At 46.3% G+C, this 24,732-nt stretch overlaps 1 protein-coding gene across 1 annotated transcript in view; it reads left to right on the forward strand.

Annotated features, from left to right (window-relative positions):
• PLCD4 (phospholipase C delta 4) overlaps positions 1-24,732 on the forward strand; it is a 679,750-nt gene that overhangs the window by 536,346 nt on the left and 118,672 nt on the right. The window contains exon 12 of the mRNA XM_069616847.1: positions 698-814. Within this exon, the coding sequence (XP_069472948.1) occupies positions 698-814 (117 nt within the window). The remainder of the gene's footprint in view (positions 1-697; positions 815-24,732) is intronic.

Genomic DNA, 24,732 nt, shown 5'->3' on the forward strand with positions numbered 1-24,732 from the left:
GGGAAAGCTGCAAAGTCAGGGAGTTTAGTGAGATAAGGCCAAGGGCTTTTAGGTTGACATTGCAGCCTTTTAGTAAATTGGTGTATTGAGGGTGCAATAACCACTATCTACTAACTGGGGGTTAAGGATGCCTGGAATCGGGATGAGGCACTTCCAGACAAGAGGGACGGCCATAAGATCCATTGAAAGCTCAATAAAAACCCTTGAACTGTCCTTGAATGTTGGAGTGTTTCTTGAGCCATCTGTGACACGGGACAACTGACACAGGCCGTCACTGTCGCTCTGTTATAGTCTGTTGGGCCATTGACGTGGGAAAAGAGGGAGTCACCATAAAGGACTATGAATCATTGAAACCGACCGGGAGTTTGAGTTTATTGAAGTCTAGGAGAGCACTGATCCATGCTGCTTTAAAGTTTGCAGGGTCACTGAGTCAGGTCAGGAGCAAGAGTCCTTTTTAAACCTATGGTAGAAAAGAGGCTGTCCATGAACTTTGCTGCATTAATTTCTGTGGGTCAGGCAAGCAACCTATCCCCTAGGACTTTTATCTCCAAGCCCTGAGGGTCTTTGTCCACAGCAAGCAGAAGTCCCAAAAGCTAAGCACACATGTTCTGTTACAGAAACCTGCTCTGAGACCCCAAGCAAACTTTCTGTTCTGTGATTCAATGGCTAACCATGCCTCTCTCTCTTCTCTCTCCAGGCACCGAGTTTGTCTGCTATAATGCCCGGCAGCTCTGCAGGATCTACCCCAGCGGCCTAAGGACAGACTCCTCAAATTACCACCCGCAGGACATGTGGAACGTTGGGTGCCAAATGGGTGGGTATTCCGATCGTCTCAGAAAGGAAGCTGTGCAGCGGCCTTTGAATGTGCAGGGAAATAAGATGGCCACACAGGACAGGCAGGGCACAGTTCCATCCTGTGAGTGTCACCAGGCTTCCCTTTGATTGCATGGATTCCACTTTCAAAGGGCAATAAGACAGAATTGGAGATAAGAATAAGACCCCTGTCCCCGAGCTGTGATGTTTGCCGATGCATCTTCAGGTCAACTTGACAAGCATCAGTGAAAGAATACCCATTGAATAGCAATCAGGTTTTTCATTTTTGTGCTCTTCGGGTGACAAGTGTGGGTGCTGTTAGAAGGGATTCACTACTGGTGGAGGGTTCTGGGAAGCCAACCTTTGTGCACCAGACAAGGTTCAATACTGAGCCTAAACAAACTCTCATTTGGTAATGAGGCTGAGCAGTAAGGCTGAGACTCGGCAGGGAAGAGGACTGGTGTACGGTACAACTACCAGAATAGTAACAATGGATTTTCTAAACAGGTAAGTAACAAAAGTATACTTATTTATTAAACAGTTGACTTAAGCAGAGATCACTACACAGGACACTAAAAGCATTATGCACATACATCCATTCACAGTTGGGTACTGTCACAGGGTCGTCTTGCTCCCCACCACGGAGTCGTGCACTCAGGCACCAGAATACGGCACCAGAGACCCGAAGTAGAAGAATAAGCATTTAATGCAAGCAGGAGCCGCCACCGGGAGGACTGTTTCTGCCTCTCCCCTCGAGCCGTGCATCCTTATATACAAGAGGAGTGGCTATCCGAGTCTCCACCAATCATATGCGTATGTCTATATATGGATATATTCTGGCTGATGGGGACCTTGTATCACGTGATAGGCGCGGTTTGTCCATCAGGTTTCCTTTGTCTCAGACCGTTTGTGAATCGTGCCGTCAGTCACCTAGGCCATGTACTTCTCAGATAGCCTAGGCGTTACCCGTGCCAACCAAGGTGTGGTGCGCACACATTCCACAGCATCTGTAACTGCGCACATGCTCAGATCTGTTTGCGTAGGGTACAAAAGACAAAAGATAGCAACATTAGATAACAATATAAATCCTGGTAGCAGGTACCCAGTTGGGTCAGCCACAAGACTTTTGATTCAACAGTTTAAACCAACACTGTTACAATAGGTAAAGTGGGGGGAAACAGATGGGAGCCAATATACCATGTACCTTTTTCCCCATTTTGAGAGGGCATGGACAAACACTTTCTTCACTCACTTTTGCTGCAAATGTATAATGTTCCACTTTACCCCCTTCTCCAGTGTGGTCTCTCTCTGAACTCTTTTGGAGATGGACTGCACACAGCTTATGTTTATTATACCCGCAGTTTTAGTAAACATTCTTTTTCAATCAACATTAATTCATGTTTGCATACCAGCACTTTAAGGTCAAGAAGGCTATACCATATATGAATGCTATCTAATTAACCTAACCACAACTTGGTAAGGACAGTGCTGCACTCTCCAACGTTAATTCACTCCTAAACCTCACACAATTAAATATAAAAATGTGACACTTGAAGAATGTATTGACATAATTATGTAAGATGCATTTCTTAATGAAAGGGTATTGTATCTTTCTCAAAGGAAACCCACCAGTAGTAACAAAAGGGGTATTTGCTGATATTTATTTAGAGATATTAATTTGACAATTTACTCTACATTTTGCTGATTATACTGTGTCGAATGTTTTCTTCTACGTTTGATCTAATACACATTATTGAACTCATCAACAAACCTACAAGTACACAATTCGTTATTTTATTTTTACGGATTTCTGTTTGTAGAAAACTCATTTGAGATTCTGAAAAACACTGCCATACTGAATTTACTCTGACTCTATAAGAATAAGTAGGGTTAAATTAAATTACAACAGACGGCATGAAGATACAATGTAACTTTGGAGTGGGATTTATCCCGTGAACTTTATGGTTTCTTCAGACGGAATAAATCTTTTTTGGAACACAGCTATCAGCCCTGATTTGAAAAAGACACTGGTGTGTCGAAACACGTGTCATCTTGAAAGGGCATCGCGAGTCAATTTATGTTAGTGACTCAAACTACATAATTACAACAATCAGTTTCTTATACAAGTGTGGCACATTTTTTCAAGTGTGTGGCAAATACATTTTTTCATTAAATTAAATTACACCGACTACTACATGGATATTTAGTGTAAGGGATCAAGAGTAAGACTCAGACACAAGGATTGTTCAGGTGATTAATAGAGACTTTTATTAAAGTAAGAGAATGGTTGGAGGAAGACCTATCTCAGGGGTTTCCCTGCCTCAACAAAACTAAAGGATGTCAGTGTCAAAATGTCCTGTGTCCAAAATCCTATCCTGACCCTTGCCAGCAAAACCTGGGAAAAGGGATAAATGTTCCAACATAAATTTCCAACACGGTGCCCAAATAAACAAATGATCAAAGATCCAGAAGGTTTCACGATTCTCAAAGGAGGGGATGTTCCCTTCCCCTGAGCCTCTCGACTTCTTCTTAACCTTCAATCATAGTTCCTTTGCTTGTTAAAGGTAATTTCCTATTCCAGGGGGTATGGGTTCCTTCCCTAGATTCACACACTCAACGGTCCTTCCTCACCCCTTGATTTGTATGCCTCCCTTCCCCTGGGTTCCACACACTTTCAAGGGGCTGTCTTGAATGTCTTTCTTTATAACTGGTTGTGGGTCCTCGACTTTGCAACCACCTTCCTGGTATATTTATTTATTTTATTTATTGGTTATTTGTAATGCGCTGATACAGCAAAAAGGTGTTTCAAGGCGCATCATTACAAGGGGAGGGGACAGGAAAATAAAACAGTCACATTCCTACTAGTGTCTTGATACATTCGGATCATCATGCAAGTACTATAATAGAATGAGTGGAGAGGGGGAGGAGGGGAGGTGAAGGAAGGAGACGAACGGGATAGACAGACAGTAACATCCTTACTAGGTTGTGCGATGATTCAGGGCGTGCAAGGTCTATAACAGAAGAAGGGAGAGGGGATCAAGGCTACTGTAGGAAGAAGATGGCAAGGGGAAGAGACAGACAGTAACGTCTTGACTAGGTCGTGAGACAATTCAGAGCGTGTAAGTGCAAAACATAAAGTGGGAAGAGGGGGATGAGCAGAGGTTCAGGAAGGGAGGAAGGAGAGAGACAGGGGGAGGGAATGAAGGGGTCGTTAATTGCAGGTGAACAGGTTCAAACCGCAAAGTCTGGCATGAAGAAACGGCATTGGAGTGGGTGTACAATGGAAGGCCTCATCCTATGGAGCGGGGAGATACATCACATATGCCAGTGTAAGATAAATAACATACAACAATGGAAAATCTCACCCTATGGAAGGGGGCTACATCACATATGCAGGTGTAAGGTAAGTAACATGCAACAACGGAAACCCTCACCCTATGGAAGGGGGCTACATCACATATGCAGGTGTACGATAAATAACATACAACAATGGAAAATCTCACCCTATGGAAGGGGGCTACATCACATATGCAGGTGTAAGATAAATAACATACAACAATGGAAAATCTCACCCTATGGAAGGGGGCTACATCACATATGCAGGTGCAAGGTAAGTAACATGCAACAACGGAAACCCTCACCCTATGGAAGGGGGCTACATCACATATGCAGGTGTAAGGTAAGTAACATACAACAATGGAAAATCTCACCCTATGGAAGGGGGCTACATCACATATGCAGGTGTAAGGTTAGTAACAAGCAACAATGGAAAGCCTCACCCTATGGAAGGGGGCTACATCACATATGCAGGTGTAAGGTAAGTGACATGCAACAACGGAAACCCTCACCCTATGGAAGGGGGCTACATTACATATGCAGGTGTAAGGTAAGTAACATGCAACAACGGAAACCCTCACCCTATGGAAGGGGGCTACATCACATATGCAGGTGTGAGGTAAGTAACAAGCAACAATGGGAAGCGTCACCCTATGGAAGGGGGCTACATCACATATGCAGGTGTAAGGTAAGTAACATGCAACAACGGAAAGCCTCACCATATGGAAGGGGGCTACATCACATATGCAGGTGTAAGGTAAGTAACATGCAACAACGGAAAGCCTCACCCTATGGAAGGGGGCTACATCACATATGCAGATGTGAGGTAAGTAACAAGCAACAATGGGAAGCGTCACCCTATGGAAGGGGGCTACATCACATATGCAGGTGTAAGGTAAGTAACATGCAACAACGGAAAGCCTCACCATATGGAAGGGGGCTACATCACATATGCAGGTGTAAGGTAAGTAACATGCAACAACGGAAAGCCTCACCCTATGGAAGGGGGCTACATCACATATGCAGATGTGAGGTAAGTAACAAGCAACAATGGGAAGCGTCACCCTATGGAAGGGGGCTACATCACATATGCAGGTGTAAGATAAATAACATACAACAATGGAAAATCTCACCCTATGGAAGGGGGCTACATCACATATGCAGGTGGAAGGTAAGTAACATGCAACAACGGAAACCCTCACCCTATGGAAGGGGGCTACATCACATATGCAGGTGTAAGGTAAGTAACATACAACAATCGAAAATCTCACCCTATGGAAGGGGGCTACATCACATATGCAGGTGTAAGGTTAGTAACAAGCAACAATGGAAAGCCTCACCCTATGGAAGGGGGCTACATCACATATGCAGGTGTAAGGTAAGTGACATGCAACAACGGAAACCCTCACCCTATGGAAGGGGGCTACATTACATATGCAGGTGTAAGGTAAGTAACATGCAACAACGGAAACCCTCACCCTATGGAAGGGGGCTACATCACATATGCAGGTGTGAGGTAAGTAACAAGCAACAATGGGAAGCGTCACCCTATGGAAGGGGGCTACATCACATATGCAGGTGTGAGGTAAGTAACAAGCAACAATGGGAAGCGTCACCCTATGGAAGGGGGCTACATCACATATGCAGGTGTAAGGTAAGTAACATGCAACAACGGAAAGCCTCACCATATGGAAGGGGGCTACATCACATATGCAGGTGTAAGGTAAGTAACATGCAACAACGGAAACCCTCACCCTATGGAAGGGGGCTACATCACATATGCAGATGTGAGGTAAGTAACAAGCAACAATGGGAAGCGTCACCCTATGGAAGGGGGCTACATCACATATGCAGGTGTAAGGTAAGTAACATGCAACAACGGAAAGCCTCACCATATGGAAGGGGGCTACATCACATATGCAGGTGTAAGGTAAGTAACATGCAACAACGGAAAGCCTCACCCTATGGAAGGGGGCTACATCACATATGCAGATGTGAGGTAAGTAACAAGCAACAATGGGAAGCGTCACCCTATGGAAGGGGGCTACATCACATATGCAGGTGTAAGGTAAGTAACATGCAACAATGGAAAGCCTCAGCCTATGGAAGGGGGCTACATCACATAAGAGGGTAGAGTCAGTCACATGCAACAGTAGACTGCCTCACCCCAAATTGCGGCGGGAAACAACAATGCAGTAATAAAGGGGTAGAAGAAGGGCATATTAGGTAATTGAAAGTCTGGCAGTATCACGCCTCACAGAGCAGGGTGGTTGTTGGCTCAGAAGAGTGTAGAGTTTCTGTGGGAGTTTGCATGAGGTAGTGCACTGCTGTAAAACAAGGTGAGTGCAAGAGAGTAAAAGTATGAAGTCACAAAGACAGAGATCCAGGGTAGAACACACTGCAGCCGAGTCTAAGGTGTGGGATAGGGCGCATGGCATGAAGCACTCAGTCAGCAAGAAAAGAACCGGCCCGAAGGGGGATCATCCTTCCTACCTTGAATGTGGCGATGAGGATGGGCAATGTCTCGGGTAGAAACAAGGATCAGCAAGGTGCAGAGGGGACGATCAGGGCAGAGATGTGTAGCAGTAGCCACCATAGGCCCCGGACAGGCCCAGACAGGTGATGTTCCAGGCCCATGGATGCGGCCCTTGGATGTGAGCTGGCTTCGCCATGCCGGCTCACTAGTAGTGGATGCAGTCATCTGGGTCCTGGCCAATCCTCATATAGTGGAGGCAGGATTCCATATCAGCAAAGGCAGTAACAAAGGAGGAGGCCCAAGGCGGCTCACAATGGACTGACTGGTCTGCTCTCTTACCAGAACTTATTCCACAAACTAAAATTCAGTCCTGATAGGTATTGGGTCCTCGACCCTCTTTGCTTTACCTCCTTTTCAAAGGCACCCGTTATCCCAGCTCCCCTGACTGGGCTTGCCTTACAATAGTCTTTACCTTCTCTCGGCACACGGTATATGCCATGAAGCACTGCAGTGTCTCATTTCCCTTCCCTGTGCTCACCGAAGTTGCTTAGCTGTTTCTGTGTTCTCTGCGACTCTCCTTCACTCCAGCAAGGCACATTTTCCTTCTCTTGGTGTCCCGTCTGTCCTCTGGTGCTCGCTGTGCGTGGACCGCCTCTCGCCAGAGTCCCTCGCTGTCGGTCTGCTTACAGCGAACTTTTTCCCTCTGGGACTCTCGCGACAGTGCCAGTGGAAGCGTTTCAACTTCCTGCTGCAGCTGCTCTGCCTCTCGCTTACCGACCCACGTCGGGAATAGTGGAACTCCCTCTTCCTTGCAGTGCTGGGATTTTACATGTCCTGGCACCAATTGAATGCTTCAAAACATTAGAGCGTGCCTTCTAGTCCCAGGACTCTAGCACTCTGCATTACTCCCGGACTCTTCCTCGTCTCAGTGTTTTGGCACCGGTTGTCAAACAGATCCCTGCTATCAGTATAAGGCGGTTGGATTTGTTCAGTATCACAGTAGGCCATTGTGGTTTGTGGAGCCTATGTGGAAAGGGGAATACCACGTTTCTACCAGCAAGTCTGCTTCCCTCGCACGAGGATCCTCTCCCTCCATATGATCCTCCCTTGCGCAGTCACCCCGAGGGTCTGGATCAGGTAGCAGCTGCCTTCTGCTCGCCACCTGGGATGAGAGTTTCTGCAGAGAGGAAGTGATGACATCAATGAATTCATCCCATTATGTATTGGCTAAAGAGTTCTGAAAACATTTCAAAGAGGTGAAACAAACGGAAACAGTACGGCTACCGCTAAAAGAACCAAGTCTGATTGTAATGATGGTATTGTCAAAGGTTTCCCCCCGGCTCACCTGAGTTCTCTTCTTGTGGCGTTCCGCGGAGGACTCCTTCTCCCGTCCGGACCGGGACTTGTATAAGTGCGCGCGAGTCGAGTCTGACTCCAGCGCGAGCGTTCAAAGTTCCAGGAAGTCGCGTGTTCCAGGACGTCCAGGAAGAGGATCGAAGAAAGGTAAGAGATACTGGAAACAGGGGAAAAGGGAAGAAAGAATAAGGGAGTTGGCCAGGAACCTGGAAGGGTAACGCCGAGCAGCACACACACGTCCAGACACTACCTAGAGATAGCGTTAAGACGCGTGGAGGCGCGGGGGCGTGGCCCATTTATAGAACTTGCCGTGTCCGACGTACATGCTAGTACGGAACACGGCACTGGGCACGGCATTGTTGGAAGTATCAAGGAGCACACTCTCCGTCTGGACCAGGACCAGGAAGACCAGAAGGGGCTATGTCCATGGTTCATGACAGCTATATCACCTCAACAACAAGACGCATACAACCAAAATCATTATAACTTAGCACTTTGATATGGAATCGTAATGTATTGTTTTACTAATTGCTGCTTCTTGTGTTTATACATCTTTTTATTGATTTTATAATAAGCAAACACAAAACAGTAATGAAAACAGAGTAAACACAAAAATCAAGCTTCCAAGGTAAATCGTTCAGTAGCACAAACGAAAATATTGACAAGAATGGCAAAAAGCACCTGCTGTACCACATTAAGAGCAAGGCAGCAAGATCTGTTAGCTGTATATTGGTGTGTGTGTGATGGTAGTTTCGGGATTACGCAGTACTCCCCAACGTGTCCCATATCTTAACGAATTTGTAGGGGCAGCCCCGAGGTCTGTATGCCCGTTCCTCAATCGCCATGCAGTTATCCATATCCAATACCCACTCAGGTAACTTGGGCGCCTCTCTTGCACCCCAGTTCATGGCAATATTCCTTTTGACCACTATCAAAGCTTTGGATAGGAAATGTTTTTCATGGCACAAGCAGGCCGTCTCCCCCCACATTCCAAGCAAGACCAACTTCGGAGCCAGAGGAACAGGCTGCAAAACCATTGTGGACACCCTTCTCAGGATCTTTAGAAAGAAATTGTGGATTTTCAGGCATAACCCTAGTGTATGATAGAACATACCCAGCGCAGTGTGACAGCATAAACAGTTGGAATCTGCAGCATGACCACACTATATAGTAGTTCCCGAGTGTGATATAGTCTGTGCAGAGTTTTTAATTGAATAAATCTAAAACGAGCTGGGGTTGTTATCTCTCATGGGGCCATTAAGGCCTCTTGCCACTGTTACGCCTCAACGGGGCCAATGTCTGTCTCCTATTTCTGTTGAATTTTTGGTAGGGTTGTGTAGTAAAGCTATAGATGATTTGATACAATCTGAAATCGCCTTTCTCGAGAGGAGTACTGTATAGATGTTGGCTTCCATCAGGGTCTGTTACGGGCAGTCATACCTCTCCCAGAATGGCGAACACATGGCGTGCCTGAACACACACACACACACACACACTCTCTCTCTCTCTCTCTCTCTCTCTCTCTCTCTCTCTCTCTCTCTCTCTCTCTCTCTCTCTCTCTCTCTCTCTCTCTCTCTCTATATATATATATATATATATATATATATGTCCAAAGTCGACCGCTGCGAGCACCGTTGCAGTTCCTGGAATCAACTAAGGGGCCCTCTGAGAACACATCTCCCAGGACTCGTATATTGTTGGCGTGCCGTTGAGTTGCAAAAGTCAGTTTCCAGAGTTCAGGGTTATTCCACAGTGGGTTCTTCAAGGACACGACTCCTTCCCAGCCCATCTCCCTAGTGGCTGTCTTACATACAAGCACTACCTGTTGCGAGATTAATGGCAGCCCAATTGTATTTACGTCACTGTGTAGTGTTTGCAGCAGATCTGCATGAACCAAGAAAGCACGCTCGAGCCTGATATGTGGATGGGACGGATCTCCCTGCAGCCAATCATTTGCAACTGCCAGTTGGGAGGCTCAGTAAAATGTCCTGAGATCGAGAAGACCGATCCCTCTATCCCACACTGTACTGTCTAGGGACTGCAGAGCCATTCTAGGTTGGGAGTCCCGCCAACGCAGTCTCCACAGAGCCCTTTCGAGGTTCTGGAATTCCTGTTTGAGGACTCTAACAGGGGTATTATGGAGAATACAAAGAAATCTGGATAATGACATCATCTTGAACATTGCTGCTCGTTCCAATAGGGAAAGGGGCAGAGCCGACCAATTGTGTCGTCCATAAATCTGTAAGATCTCCATTATTCTGGGGATCGACTTCTGTGGCTCCCCAGCGTACAATCTGCATACAACGACACATGGTCCCCCTGTCCCGACAGCCACACAAATCCCTTCATGAGAGGATATCCCTTAGTCAGATTGCCTGGGGCTCAATGGCTAGGATAAAAGGTGATGGGAGAGAGGGCAGCCTTGTTGCCTGCCTCTTTTTAGCTGGAAATACTGAAAAGCCACCCCATTAACCTGACCCGCCACCAGGAGCTGTTCATATAGCAGTTTAACCCATCGCAGAAATGTTGGTCCGGAGCCCATACCGATCAATACCGACCAGGCAATGTCCCAGTATATTGAATCAAAGCTCCTTCCAAAATCAATAGCCACGCCAGCCAGCAGATCCAGAATACAGTCCACTTTGTCCAGAGCCACCTGGAGCCTGTGGATATTCATTTGTGCCGCCCTGTCCGGCAGGAAACCATTTTGGTAATGGTGGATCAGAGTGGAAGGAATTTAACTAGTATTTTGGATTCTATGTGAAGGGGCAAGATTGGTTGATATGAAGCCGACTCTTCTGGCGATTTATCTTTTTTCGGTATGGCTATGATGGTGGCTTGATACAGGCCACTGGGCAGTCTCCCTTCACCTCTGCTATTCTGAAGCATCGATAACATGGGTCCAGATACATTGTCGCTTAGCCTTTTCCACATCCACGGTGCCACTATTGACGCTGCCACTTCCTCTTTCGTAATTCCGGATCTTGGGGAGGGGCATTTCCTCTAAAGGATCTGTGCATGTCAGCATGGCTTGATCCTCAGCGATCGCACACAACTGTTTATAATAAGCCACAAAAGTCTTTCAGATTTTGCTGCTCTCAGTTACTATGTCTCAGGGATAAATCACGCTTTCCCACTCATGCCAGCAGTTTTCCAGCCATATCACCTGCTTGGTATAGTCTAGCACGGGACTACGGATAGGCTTGTCTCGCTGTGTCCGTTGCAAAGGTGCAGTACAAGTCCCTTGATTGCAGCAACGGGCGCTGTTTGCCCTGGGAGCGGTCGGTAAGAAACTGTCCTATCGCTATGTCAGTCAGCTTTGCTTGCCTCTCGCGGTCTCTGGCTGCAAGGACTGCCGTTGCCGCCGCGCGGAAAATCCCCTTATAGCCTGGACTATTCACTGATGGGGTGTTTAGTTGAAAATATTCTGACGTTTTATCATTCAATTTGCTCATCACCCCCGGGAAACCCCAAAACTATGGATTCAGTCGCCAGGATAATTGGTTATGTTTTGGCGCCCTACCTACAGAGATCAACGGCGGGGATTGGTCGGCTACAACTTTATATGAGTCTGAGTTTGGCATGAAAACATAATCCTCGATAGGGGGGTAGGGGGGTGCACCCTCAAGTGGAAGGAGTAACCTTGCTTGTGTTGGTGTACTATATGCCATGCACCCACCAGACCGTTCACACTCACAAAAGCGCTGAGGCTTGTCTGTTTCTGATTTTTTTACATTTGGGCCTGGAAGCCTTTCTTGGTTACTCTCCATCACATCATTACAATCAAATCTCCACACATGAGCCACAAAATCCACAGTGTATCGAATAAAGGACCCCAAGAGCTCATGGAGGAGATACATACCCAATGGCGGAGGCGCATCCACACAGAGAGGTCCCACTGACTCTCCTCTGAATAAACCCATTAACAACACACATGGCCCCCTGGAGTCACGGATCACTGTCATAGCTGTAAAGGGCAGGTGCCTTCAAATTAGCACCATCACTCCTCTGATTGCCCTCATAAAACCTGCATGCAAATTCATTTCATAGTTAGTTTTCTTAAAAAAACATACAATTAGTTCCCATCAAATGCGTAGGATTGAGTATGTTCAGTGTCTGCAACACTGTACCACGTTTAATCTTATTGCATAGACCGTAGATGTTCCAAGACATACACACCACCTTCTTATCCATAGCCTCATTCATTCAACCGGCTCAAGATAGATATCGGAAGTTTGGACTGCGTGACTGCAGGTGTAGTATGCATCCTGCGTTTGAGAACCAAATCACATGTGCTTTGGTTGTAAAAGAAATGTACCCTTATCCCCAACAAAGTTTACCCACCTGTGAACTTGGTGTATCCGTCACCCAACTTTTAACAATCAACATTGCATAACTATATCGAGGATAGGGAGGGAGAGAAATCCTCCTGTGTTCTTTTTAGTATGCGGCATCCAACCGGTTGCGCCCCATTACACCGCACCAGCGTCTGAGGAGGCAGACACTCTAGGTGCAGCGTAGCTTGATGCTCCTCTCCTCCCATAGTTGGGTTGCTTTCTCTAACACCTCTGCGAGCAAGGCGTGTGCACGGCGGTAACCGGCGTGGCTGCTGGCTCTCTGCTGGCCGAGCGGACGGAGGCTGCTGTGCACGTATCCAGGTTGAGTGACGGGCTCGGAAGGGGGCTCCTGTTTCGATCGGTGAGCCAATGTTTTTGCTGTCTGTCTCGCCGCCTGTCTCCTGTTGAAAACCCTGTTGGGCGTTCCTTCGCAAGTAATGGAATACTCCCACAAGTGTTTCCATTCCCTGTATGCAACACGCTTGAGGGGAAGAAAAAAGGGAACAATGCCACCACCAAAAAGCCTGCGGCCCCCCTGACTAAGGGTACACCCACCATGGCAAGTCTTAGGAAATGTATTTCCTTGCACTATGCCTATTATCCCCGTTACTTTTCCAGCTGCAATTGGGGGTGGGGCTATGGAGATTATGGCTGCCACCCCCAGGGCCTCTTTTATGACAATAAAGGGGGATAGTCTGCCTGAGGTTCGGGCATTGAGCCTGCGCAGGAGGCAACGGCTTTGCTCGGAAAGGGCAGATCTGTCCCCGGGTTGTTAGTACTATCAAAATGAACAGGCCGGCATTAATGCCAACCTGACAATTGACGAGGCTTCCATCTCTTCCGATTCATTATGTAATCCAGGGGAGACTCCCCGATCTTCTTGTCTATAACAGCCACCTTAGACACAGAGGGGTTCAGAAACAATCCACAGCTTCATACTACTTCTGCATTTGTCGCACCGACCAATTCGGAGGATAACTCCCAGGAGCAGATCAGCCCAGATCAATGGATGGTGGTAAAGGACAATATAATTAAACAACTAAATCTGTGCCAAAGCTTTGATGAATTTAGTAATTGGATGGACTCCTTGGATAACTGTGAAGGGAACTATCACATTGTGAAAGTGGATACATTTTGGCAGACGGATCCGATAACCATTCCGCTGATGCAACAACATATGTCCAATTCTGATGTCTCTGTCCTGTCTACCCCTCCATCTAGGGATGGGAATCGGGCTCCACCAATTACAAAGCTAACACCCAATGATTTGGTTCCTATCATTGGTTCCAAACCTTCAGCGTGGCCTTTCACTCCTCCTATTGGAGTAGATGAGAGGTTGAGAGATCTACACCCTCCATTATTGATGGTCCATGGGAAGTCCATGCTAGGACCTGGGGGCGCAGGTTGTCCTGTGAAAGGCAGCAACCAGTTCGTTTAAAAAAACTTTATAGCAAGGAAGTCTACTGTGCCACAGCCTAGGGACATGACTATATGAGACTTTGTCATGGACAATAGGAATTTTATCATTACCAACATTGAAAAGCCAACTGGGAATAAACCCAGAGATGCACTAAGGAACAACGTCGTGGCCTGGCTCCCTCAACAAACTGGGCATGCAGTGGTTAGACACATAGCTCTGAAAATGTTACATAGGTTGGAAATTGACGAAGGTGCACCCAGGAAAATAGGGACTGTGTTCTGGTCGGATGTGAGGCTAGAAACCTACCAACTTACCTTAGTAAATGTAAATATGAGCCCAGAGGTTCATCAAATTTGAAACTTATGGTGGACTAGGCCGAAGGCTTGTATTCTCGTTGAGAAGGCTGGCTGCATTAAGATGAATTTTGTAAGGTTATACCTATTGTACTGAAGGTGTGTTGTCTCTTTTTGTATTTCATGTTGTAAGATATGTTTTGTTACAGCGCTCTGATGCCTTCAGGACCTTATAAATAAATAAATAAATAAATGGTGAGTCACCAATGTAAGTGGCTCTAAAAGGCTGTCATAGCCCCTCCATATTAGTGGAGCACAGTCCCACTGTACCTGCCCTTCCACCTCAAAGATTGCTAGTATATCCCTTCATAGGGGAGCCTTGGCGACCGCTATGGCGTTACTCTCATCCTGACTACAGTCAGAAGTCACGACCTCCATGGTAGAGAGGATCTCATCCATGCCAATGGGGCGTTTCTTCATCCGTTGGCGGTCCATCCCCTGGCGTTGTTGCCATTACAGCCATTCCCAAGCGTGTTTGTGGTCAGGGAAAATAATGATGTGGCCTTCATGGTAGATTTTCAAATTGGCTGGGAAGTATAGGGCGTTCATGGCCAGCAGTTTTTTCTTGAAACATTCAAATGATTGCCTAGCATTTTGGACAGAGAGAGTAAAGATGGGCAATATAGCCACCTCGGACTCCTGCCCCTCCAAAGCCCCTTTTGTTCCTGCTGTTTGTGGAATGGTGTCCCGATCCCAATAGATAGGATCTTAGCTACGATCACCCTCGGTGGAGTTCTGGCAGGTAGTGGTTTAGCTGGGACATGGTGTGTTCTTTCGATCGAAAAGAAATTAGATATACCAGTAGGCCCCATCAAAGATTGAAACCAGGATTCCAAACATAGCTCCGGGGTCTTCCCCTTTTTCCTGGAGACTAAGCACTTGGACGTTACACTCCCTAGACCTCCCCTCTGCCTCCTCCTTTTTTTCTTCCAAGATCTTGATTTGCTTCAAGGAGTTTGTTAAGTGTGTCTAAATTAAATGGCATCCCCCAGATCTGACACCCTGTGTTCCACTTTTCCCATGGGGCCTGAGATCTAATGCAAGTCTTGTCTGAGCAGCCCGACATCAATTCACAGATTGTCCGTTTTGTTCTCTATAGAGTTCTGCGACTCAGTTATGGCTTGCATAATGTCTTGCATGGAGGGAGGTCCATGCACTTTAGAGATTGTCCTCAGCACCACTTTGGGTGGGATTTTTGGGTAGATGACAAAGCATAAGCCTCTATCTAGCTTTGCACGTACGTTCTGTGTGTGGATCTCGCTCTTAGTCATGGTCCTGAGTGGGTCTGGCCTCTATATTGGAGGTGTCCTTGAAGCGCGAGCCTTCTACCAATCTGTCGTTATCTCCTGTGCCTCAGGAAGAGCTTGTCAGAGGCCGTCACAGCGACCCTCATCTATCAGGCACCCAGATCTTGGGGGCACTCTGTTCCTCAATGGACAGAAGCTGCTAGATCAGATCATTCAACCATCTCTGCACGTTTTCACCTCACTCCTCTCCCCCCCGCCATTCTTCCACTGAAATATGAAGGGGTATGGGTAGTGGACTCACCCCGCGTTGAGGCCTATGGTGCACCCTCCTCTATTACCTCCTGAAATGGGCACATCTCAACTTAATGGCATTGAGGTAGAAGGTGCGGGGGCTTCATCACCGGATCCCACTCTGCTCTCAGCCCCGTATCCACCACGGCACACTCCTCCAGCATATGACTCGCCGGCAGTTGACCAACTCCAAAGCTTCCTCTCCTGTGTCCATGCCGAATTGGTGTGGTTTCCTCAGTGGGCCGCACATCCACTCTCATCGCCCCACAGCCAATATTAGCTCGGGGAGGATACCGTACCTCCCCGCCGCGGTCCAACGCTTTTCGGCGGATCACCATCATAATCCTCCTTACTGCAAGCCCCAGGCCACACCACCATTGAAACTGCAAGATCTTCCGCACTCAGCAGCGAGGGAGAGCGCTGCTCTGCCTCACAGGGCCGCGACTCTCTAATGCGGCGCACTTCTCTGGCGTGTGCACCCACTTCCCCCGAGTCCAACAGTACACTCTAAGGCTTAACTGCGTGTGCCCCCGCCCTGTTCCTTCGGCAGCCAGCGCGTCTGATTCCATTGGCCCGCAGCCGGTAACATCTCTTAGCAGACCATACCCAGAGGCCAACACTATCTGACACAAGTCTCCAAAGGTTGCCCACAATTGATGGTGAATCGCTTATTTGAAGCAGGATCTTGCCAGGGTCAAACGAATGAAACAATCTGCTACTACATCGCGTCATGCTCTCTAACGCCCTTGAAGAAAAGTGACTTTAGAGCAGTAAATGTCGGCTACCTTAAGGTGAATAATTTTACAGACGGGAGTATTGTACAACTACATTGGGCCTCATTACGACCCAGGCGGTAACTTACCGCCTGGGTCGTACCCTTACCACCATGGCGTAAACTACGTTTACACCATGGTGGTTGGCGGATTTACCGCCCCATTCCAAAATGAGTGGGGCGGTAAATCCCCATTTCCCATTTTACCCTTCCCCATTCCCATTTTTGCCCCATAGGGCATAATGGGAATGGGGAAAGGCGATAATTACGGCACCGTAAATTACGGTGCCGTAATTATCGCCAAGGTCCCTTTGCGGCATGGATTTTAACGGCTGCAAAAAGCAGCCGTTAAAAGCCATCCCGCAAAGGGAACCTTGTAATCAGGCGTTAAGGGTCGGCGCCGTTTACGGCGCCGTAAACCCCTTAACGCCTGAGTCAGAATGAGGCCCATTGTCTTGAATATTAAATACAAGACAGCAACAGATAGAGATGCGTTTTACAATACAATTTCATTGGCTATAGTATTCAAATGCTGTTTAACATGCTGATAAAAACAATTATTCATCAGATAGCTACTAATGCATTTAGCATGTAATTTTTAATAATATATAATTGTGTTCTCTTGTTTAAAGCTGTAGGATTTCATCGTGCAACACAATTATGCAATTGAGATATTTGAACTTGGGTTTTCAGTGATTGAGCGAGTTATTCTTGTGATTAAAATGTCTCATGACATCCCTTTAGTGTTAGTGAGCTAAAATTACATAATTAAGGATTGAGTATTTGAACAATTGTGTATTATGTATGATAGTGACCCTAAATATTAATTATATTTACGGGAAGTAGAGAATGGTCCACAAGGAGGTATGATAGGAACATCATTAAATATCTACCTGATGTGAGGACTGCTGCAGATGTATATCATTACTGTAAATTATGTAATTTGAATGTTCTCATTTTGCAACAATATTCATTTTGTTTCTGTTAAATTTATAAAAGCACCTCTTGCTTTGATGTTGAATTGTGTGACGTTTTTAAACAAAGTTTTTTTTGGGCAAATGAGTCTTTCCCTTACGCAGCACTATCCTTACCATGTTGTGAACAGGTACATTAAATATTGGGGGTCATTATGAGTTTGGAGGTAGCCATGGTGCTATTAGCGCCATGGCTGCCTCCAAAGTCGTGTCCAGGTCTGGGTTCCCTGAATGGGGAATTACCAGGTCATTCCAACTTTGGAGGGCCTGGTAAGTCCCCATTCAAAAAACCCATCCCCATTCCCATTCGAGCCCCCATAGGTCTCAATGGGAATGGGCAGGGAGCTAATAACGGGCCCCGTAAATTACAGGCCCGTTATTAGCTCCCTGGTCCCTTAGCGGCTGCCTCTAAGGACGTGTAATGCTTACCTTGACTCCGCGGGGACACCCAGGAAGCTATTCCAAACCTCTTCTTAGTTAGCGCTGTTCACTTTCTACAATTTCTTTATTGTCAGGTAAACCTATGAACACACGGAAAATTCCCTTAAGTGAAGTGGAAGCTACCCAAAAGTGCACAGGAAATGTATTTAATCTTCTGGCAATATTTCCCCTAGAGTCTCACCTAGTATGTTTTTTTAATGAGCTCTCCATCCTGCATCTGTGCAGGGGCGCAGTGTTCTGAAGAAGGATGCTGATGGTATGAGCGCCAGGCACGGAAGGTGATATTATATGAACTTTGAACATGTGAGGGAAGTGGAAACCTATGAGGTAGCTATAGGGCTTACTCTATGTGCTTAAAGAGTATAGGGAAATGTAAGAATCTGGTGGAAGAACCATGAATGAAAAGTGGTGCCTAACTGGGACTGAGTAAATCCAGCCAACAATGGTACCACAACAAATGCAACATCCAAAATACGTCAAGCTACCAATAGCACATGCAAGAGAACAATTGGAACACAAGAATGACCCTCCTTCAAACTAGTGCTGGCGTAATTCGCTAGTACAGTTTTCAACTCTCCACAACTTTAAAAACGTTGCACCCATACACAACTTAAAACAATGAATAACGTGTCGTGACAAGAAAGGGCTGAGATAATTGCAGTGCTGTCGCCTCAGGAGGAATGGGAATACTGGCAAGTTCAAGCAGGCTGTGGAGAATGAGCGAAACGCTAGGACACTGGCGCCTGACAGGAAACAAGGCGCAAGTTGCACTTGCTCCGGAATTGGGTTGTTGAGGAGAATTCAAGCAGGGCTGTAGACGAAGAGCGAGAGGCTCGGAGACTGCCGCCAAACTGGAACAAGAGGTGCGTAATATACTCGCTTCAGGTAAACTTTGAAAACGCGAGTTTAGGCGGAGGCTCGCTAGAGCAATACGCTCGTCACAACGCCACCAATGTCTGCTATGACTTGACAGGAGTAAAGGAGGGAATTTTCCGAAGGTTTCCGTCACAAAATCAGTTAAGCTAATGTGAGAGGGAAGTGGCTATAAACTATGGTTGCTAAACTGTTGCTTCTAAGAACTATGAAAGTACGAGCCTGACAGGAATCACAGGCATAGGTAAGCGTCGGCAAAACTGACTAGACGCGAAGCAGGGAGCGCACGATGGGAGGGGCTTAAATACCAATGGAGTGACAACAGCTATACCGCACAACACTGACTGGAGAACAACTAGGGCAGCCATGCTAGGTAGTCAGGAAGTGTTAGTCTAAGTCCACCCACTCACTGTGTTGCTGTTCCACTAACCAACAATGATAAGCTGATGTCCAGTCCCTTTTTGGGATACCCCTGGAACAGTTTGCTGTGATCATGACAGTATTCCCCCCCAAGGCCCCTCCTATGCTGGAACCCCTTCTTCCTGGTTTATTGGGGTTATTCATATGGAATGCCCTTATCAATCTGGGAGCGTGAATGTTCTCAATGGGTTCCGAAGTTCTATCGTGTGGCCCATAACCCTTCCAATCCACTAAGTAGAACAACTTCTTTCGAACCACTTTGGAGTCTAGGATGGCCTTGACCTCAAACTCGGGCTGATCCCCTTCCACAATGACTGGAGCCGGAGGTTCTTGAATTCATGTATTGGGATTGACAGCCTTCAATAAAGACACATGTAACACAGAATTAATTTTCATGTTTTTTTCGGAGTGTCAATTTCATAGCCAATGGGTTGATGATCTTTTCGATTTTGAAGGGCCCCAAAAATCTTGGAAGAATTTTCCGAGCTCCTCTCAATGCAAGATTCTTGGTTGCTAACCAAACTGAATCTCCCACCTTGTATTCTGGAGAATCCTTGCGTTTGCGATCCGCAAATCTTTTCTGAGAAGCCTTTACTAAGGACAGTTGTTCTCTTGCTTTTGCAAGGGCGGTCACAATGTTGTTGTGCAGGGAGCTTACTGCTGGCATTTCCAACGATTCTGGCGGGTCATACACCGATGTTCGAGGATGCCGACCATATTGTGTGAAAAATGGGCTCAATCCAGTGGAAGAGTGCATCGAATTGTTGTAAGCGTATTCAGCAATCCATAGAATTTCAACCCAAGTTTCTTCAGTCTGGTGGAGCATGCACCTGAGGTATTGTTCTAATGTTTGATTTGTGCGCTCCGTTTGCCCATCCGTTTGTGGATGATAACTGGTGGACAAAGGTACATCTATCTTGGCCATCTTGCAGCATTTTTTCCAAAACTCAGAAACAAATTGGCTTCGCCGATCCGATACCACAACGAAAGGAAAACCATGTAACCTTACTACATTCTCCAAAAATATCTTCGCCAGACCTGATGCAGTAGGTAATCCTTTCAAGGCCACAAAGTGCGCCATTTTAGAAAAAAGGTCTACCACCACTAGGATGGTGTCAAATCCATTGTTCCTTGGTAAGTCAGTGATGAAATCTAACGAGAGAGTGTGCCAAGGGAGAGGTGGCACTTCCAATGGTTGCAACAACCCTGCAGGTTTAGTTTTCTGGGATTTCTTTTTAGCGCAATTTCTGCAGGTCTTGATAAACTGAATAACATCCTTTCGCCAAGTAGGCCACCAATAAGATCGCTTGATTTTTTCCAATGTTTTTGCCACACCCGGATGACCTTCTATTAATGTACTTTGGTAATTTTCGATAACTTGTTCTTGCAATTTCCGAGTAGGCAAAAATAGTCGCTCTTGATAGAATGGCAACCCATCTTGTACTCTGCCATGTTCAATTCCAGACTCCCATTCCTGCATTTATTCAACACTCATGCTTGCTTTAATTTCTTCTCTCAGTTTTTCAAACAAGATGTCAGTTGTGTTCACAAGCATTTTTTCACCTGCAATTATTTCCACAGGGTGAGAGGCAACATAAGCTTCTTCTCCTTTACCTATTCTGGACAGGGCATCAGCCTTTCCATTGCGAATTCCAGGCCGGAATGTGATGACAAAATCATATTCCGCGAAGAAGAGAGCCCACCTTAATTGTCGTGAAGATTGTGCCTTAGCAGAACGCAAATACTGTAAATTCCGGTGATCGGTGAAAATGGTGACTGTGTGCCGTGCCCCAAGCAGATAATGCCTCCATTCTTTCAATGCACTTTTGATTGCCAACAACTCCTTGTCAGTGACTGTATAATTTAACTCTGCAGTGGAAAACTTCTTTGCCCAGAATGCCACTGGATGCAACTCTTGAGAGACTGGATCACGCTGTGATAGCACTGCACCCATGGCCACATTAGATGCGTCGGTTTCCACTACAAAGGGAAGATCTGGCCTAGGATGTTGTAACACTGGAGCTGCAGTGAATCTCTCTTTCAATTGCTCGAAGGCCTCCTCAGCTTCTTTTGTCCAAGCAAAGGTCTTGTTTTTAGGGAGTAGGGACGTGATTGGATGAACCAGTTGAGAAAAGTCTGACATAAATCGTTGGTAGAAGTTTTTGAACCCCAAAAAACGTTGTACTCCTTTAACTGATGAGGGGCTGGCCAGGAGAGGATTGCGTCCACTTTTCTATTGTCCATTTTCACTCCTTGTGATGATAATACAAATCCCAAGAACTCAACCTTGGAAACGTGGAATTGACATTTCTCAAACTTTACATACAAAGAGTTTTCCTTGAGTATTTGGAGAACTGAAGTTACATGTCTCACATGTGCCATGGGATTAGTTGATAAAATCAGAATGTCATCTACATAGACCACCACGCAGATGTCCAGAAGTTCACGGAAGATGTCATTCATGAAGCACTGAAAGGCTCCCGGTGCATTGCATAGCCCGAAGGGCATAATCTGGTATTCGAAGAGTCCATAAAGTGTGCGGAAGGCTGTTTTCCACTCGTCACCCTCTTTTATACGGATAAGGTGGTAAGCTCCTCGGAGATCTAGTTTTGTGAAAATTTTGGCTCCTTTCACCTGGTCCAATAGTGTGGAGATGAGGGGCAGAGGGTAATGGTTCTTCACTGTGATTTGATTTAATGCTCGATAATCAATGCAAGTTCTTAATTCTCCTTCCTTTTTCGGCACAAAGAACAAGGGTGACGCAGCTGGGGACTTAGACGGTCTAATAAAACCATTAGCTAGGTACCGCTCGAGGTAGGTTTTCAGATGGATGTTCTCTTTCTCCGTTAATGCATATATACGATGGTAAGGAAGCTGAGCTCCCGAAACAAGGTCGATCTGACAATCATATGGTCTGTGAGGGGGTAAAATCTCAGCCTGCCTTTCCTCCTGGAAAACTTCCTGGAACTTCCTATACTCCAATGGCAGTGCACTGAGGAGACCTAAAGTAATGTCGATTGCTCTCTCAGGTCTTTCCAGTTCTGCTGAATCTTCTGTGGAACTACAAGTCTTCTTGCACCCAGAACTGAACGTCAAGGTTCTTGAACACCAATCAATGACTGGATTGTGTTTCTCCAACCAAGGTATTCCCAAAATTATCTGAAATTGGGTGCTTGAATAAGGTCGAAGGAGATCCCCTCCTTGTGTCCTCCTTGGCAAAGCATTATAAGGTTGTTGGTGCACTGTGTTACTGGGCCTGACACTAATGGAGTGCCATCCACCCTGGAAACATTTTCAGCTTCCAACTTTTCCGTTAAGGAAATTTCCAACTTGCTAGCCAACTGTTGATCCATGTAGTTGTCTGTAGCCCCACTGTCAATGTAAGTGTTCAACGCAAATCTTTTTAGGGGCTGATGCATACTAAACAGGATGATTGGAAACACAAAGTGTGAGGTCACCGAAACCTTCCTGACACTCGACAAGCTGACCTCTATACTTGTCGGGCATGTATGTTTTCCGGACTCGGATCTTTCTTCTCCTGGCCAATACCTCCCAAAGGCTTTCTTGAAGGTTTCACTGGACAGTCCTTCAGGAAGTGGCCACTCTTTCCGCAATACGAACATAACTGTTGTTGCCGTCTCTTATCTCTTTCAGCCTGAGAGATTGGGCCTCGAATGCCCCACAACTGCATGGGTTCAGAATGAGTTTCAGACGACGATCTTCCAACTGGTTCCTTTGCGCGAACAAAATATGCCCGACTCTCTGGGCGAGCACGATCGGTTCGCTGATCTTGTAGGCGGTGATCTAATTGGATGGTTAAATCAATTAATTCAGAGATACCCTCAGGGGGATTCACCACCTGTGCCAAGACATCCTTCAACTCACTCCGCAACCTACAGTAAAATATAGTGGTTCTTTTCTCCGAGGGCCAGTTGGTCTCTGCCACCAACCTATTAAAGGTAGCCACGTAAGCCAGTAAGTCTTGATTGCCCTGTCGGAGTGACAACAATTCATTATCTAAGGCTTGTCCTTGAGTATGGCGAGCAAATAGTTTTTCCAACTCCTGTTGGAATTCCTGAAAATTTCTCAGCACTGGATCGTCTCGATTCACAAGGGGTATGGACCAGTCCACAGCATAACCCCCCAGGTAAAATAGAACAAATGCCACCTTGGATTGATATGTGGTGAAAAGTCCTGGTCTGCACAGAAAGTGTAACCTGCATTGGTTTAAAAACACTGCAAATTTTTTTGGATCCCCAGTAAAGCGCTCCAGAGGAGCCAAGGGAATGTTTCCCGGAACAACTACTTGTACTAGAACTGGTGGGGCGGTGGAGGCTGATGCTTGTGGAGTACCCAAGGGCAAGGGAACCTGTCCAGCTTGAGTTTGCAAAAGTTGGCGAGCTAGTTCCTCAGTTCTGTCTCTTTCCTAAGGGCATTGGTCTCTGACCGAGCTGCATGAACCTCAGCTCTCAACTCCCCCAACAATTGTACTAGCTGATCAACCTCTGTGGTTCCCATGATGTCCAGGAAGAGTATGTTTCTGAACGGCTTCGCGTTCTGTAACGCTTACCTTGACTCTGCGGGGACACCCAGGAAGCTATTCCAAACCTCTTCTTAGTTAGCGCTGTTCACTTTCTACAATTTCTTTATTATCAGGTAAACCTATGAACACACGGAAAATTCCCTTAAGTGAAGTGGAAGCTACCCAAAAGTGCACAGGAAATGTATTTAATCTTCTGGCAATATTTCCCCTAGAGTCTCACCTAGTATGTTTTTTTAATGAGCTCTCCATCCTGCATCTGTGCAGGGGCGCAGTGTTCTGAAGAAGGATGCTGATGGTATGAGCGCCAGGCACGGAAGGTGATATTATATGAACTTTGAACATGTGAGGGAAGTGGAAACCTATGAGGTAGCTATAGAGCTTACTCTATGTGCTTAAAGAGTATAGGGAAATGTAAGAATGCGGTGGAAGAACCATGAATGAAAAGTGGTGCCTAACTGGGACTGAGTAAATCCAGCCAACAATGGTACCACAACAAATGCAACATCCAAAATACGTCAAGCTACCAATAGCACATGCAAGAGAACAATTGGAACACAAGAATGACCCTCCTTCAAACTAGTGCTGGCGTAATTCGCTAGTACAGTTTTCAACTCTCCACAACTTTAAAAACGTTGCACCCGTACACAACTTAAAACAATGAATAACGTGTCGTGACAAGAAAGGGCTGAGATACTTGCGGTGCTGTCGCCTCAGGAGGAATGGGAATGCTGGCAAGTTGAAGCAGGCTGTGGAGAATGAGCGAAACGCTAGGACACTGGCGCCTGACAGGAAGCAAGGCGCAAGTTGCACTTGCTCCGGAATTGGGTTGTTGAGGAGAATTCAAGCAGGGCTGTAGACGAAGAGCGAGAGGCTCGGAGACTGCCGCCAAACTGGCACAAGAGGTGCGTAATATACTCGCTTCAGGTAAACTTTGAAAACGCAAGTTTAGGCGGAGGCTCGCTAGAGCAATACGCTCGTCACAACGCCACCAATGTCTGCTATGACTTGACAGGAGTAAAGGAGGGAATTTTCTGAAGGTTTCCGTCACAAAATCAGTTAAGCTAATGTGAGAGGGAAGTG

Source organism: Ambystoma mexicanum, chromosome 9, assembly GCF_040938575.1.
Source record: "Ambystoma mexicanum isolate Mex_15411 chromosome 9, UKY_AmexF1_1, whole genome shotgun sequence".
NCBI lineage: Eukaryota > Metazoa > Chordata > Amphibia > Caudata > Ambystomatidae > Ambystoma > Ambystoma mexicanum.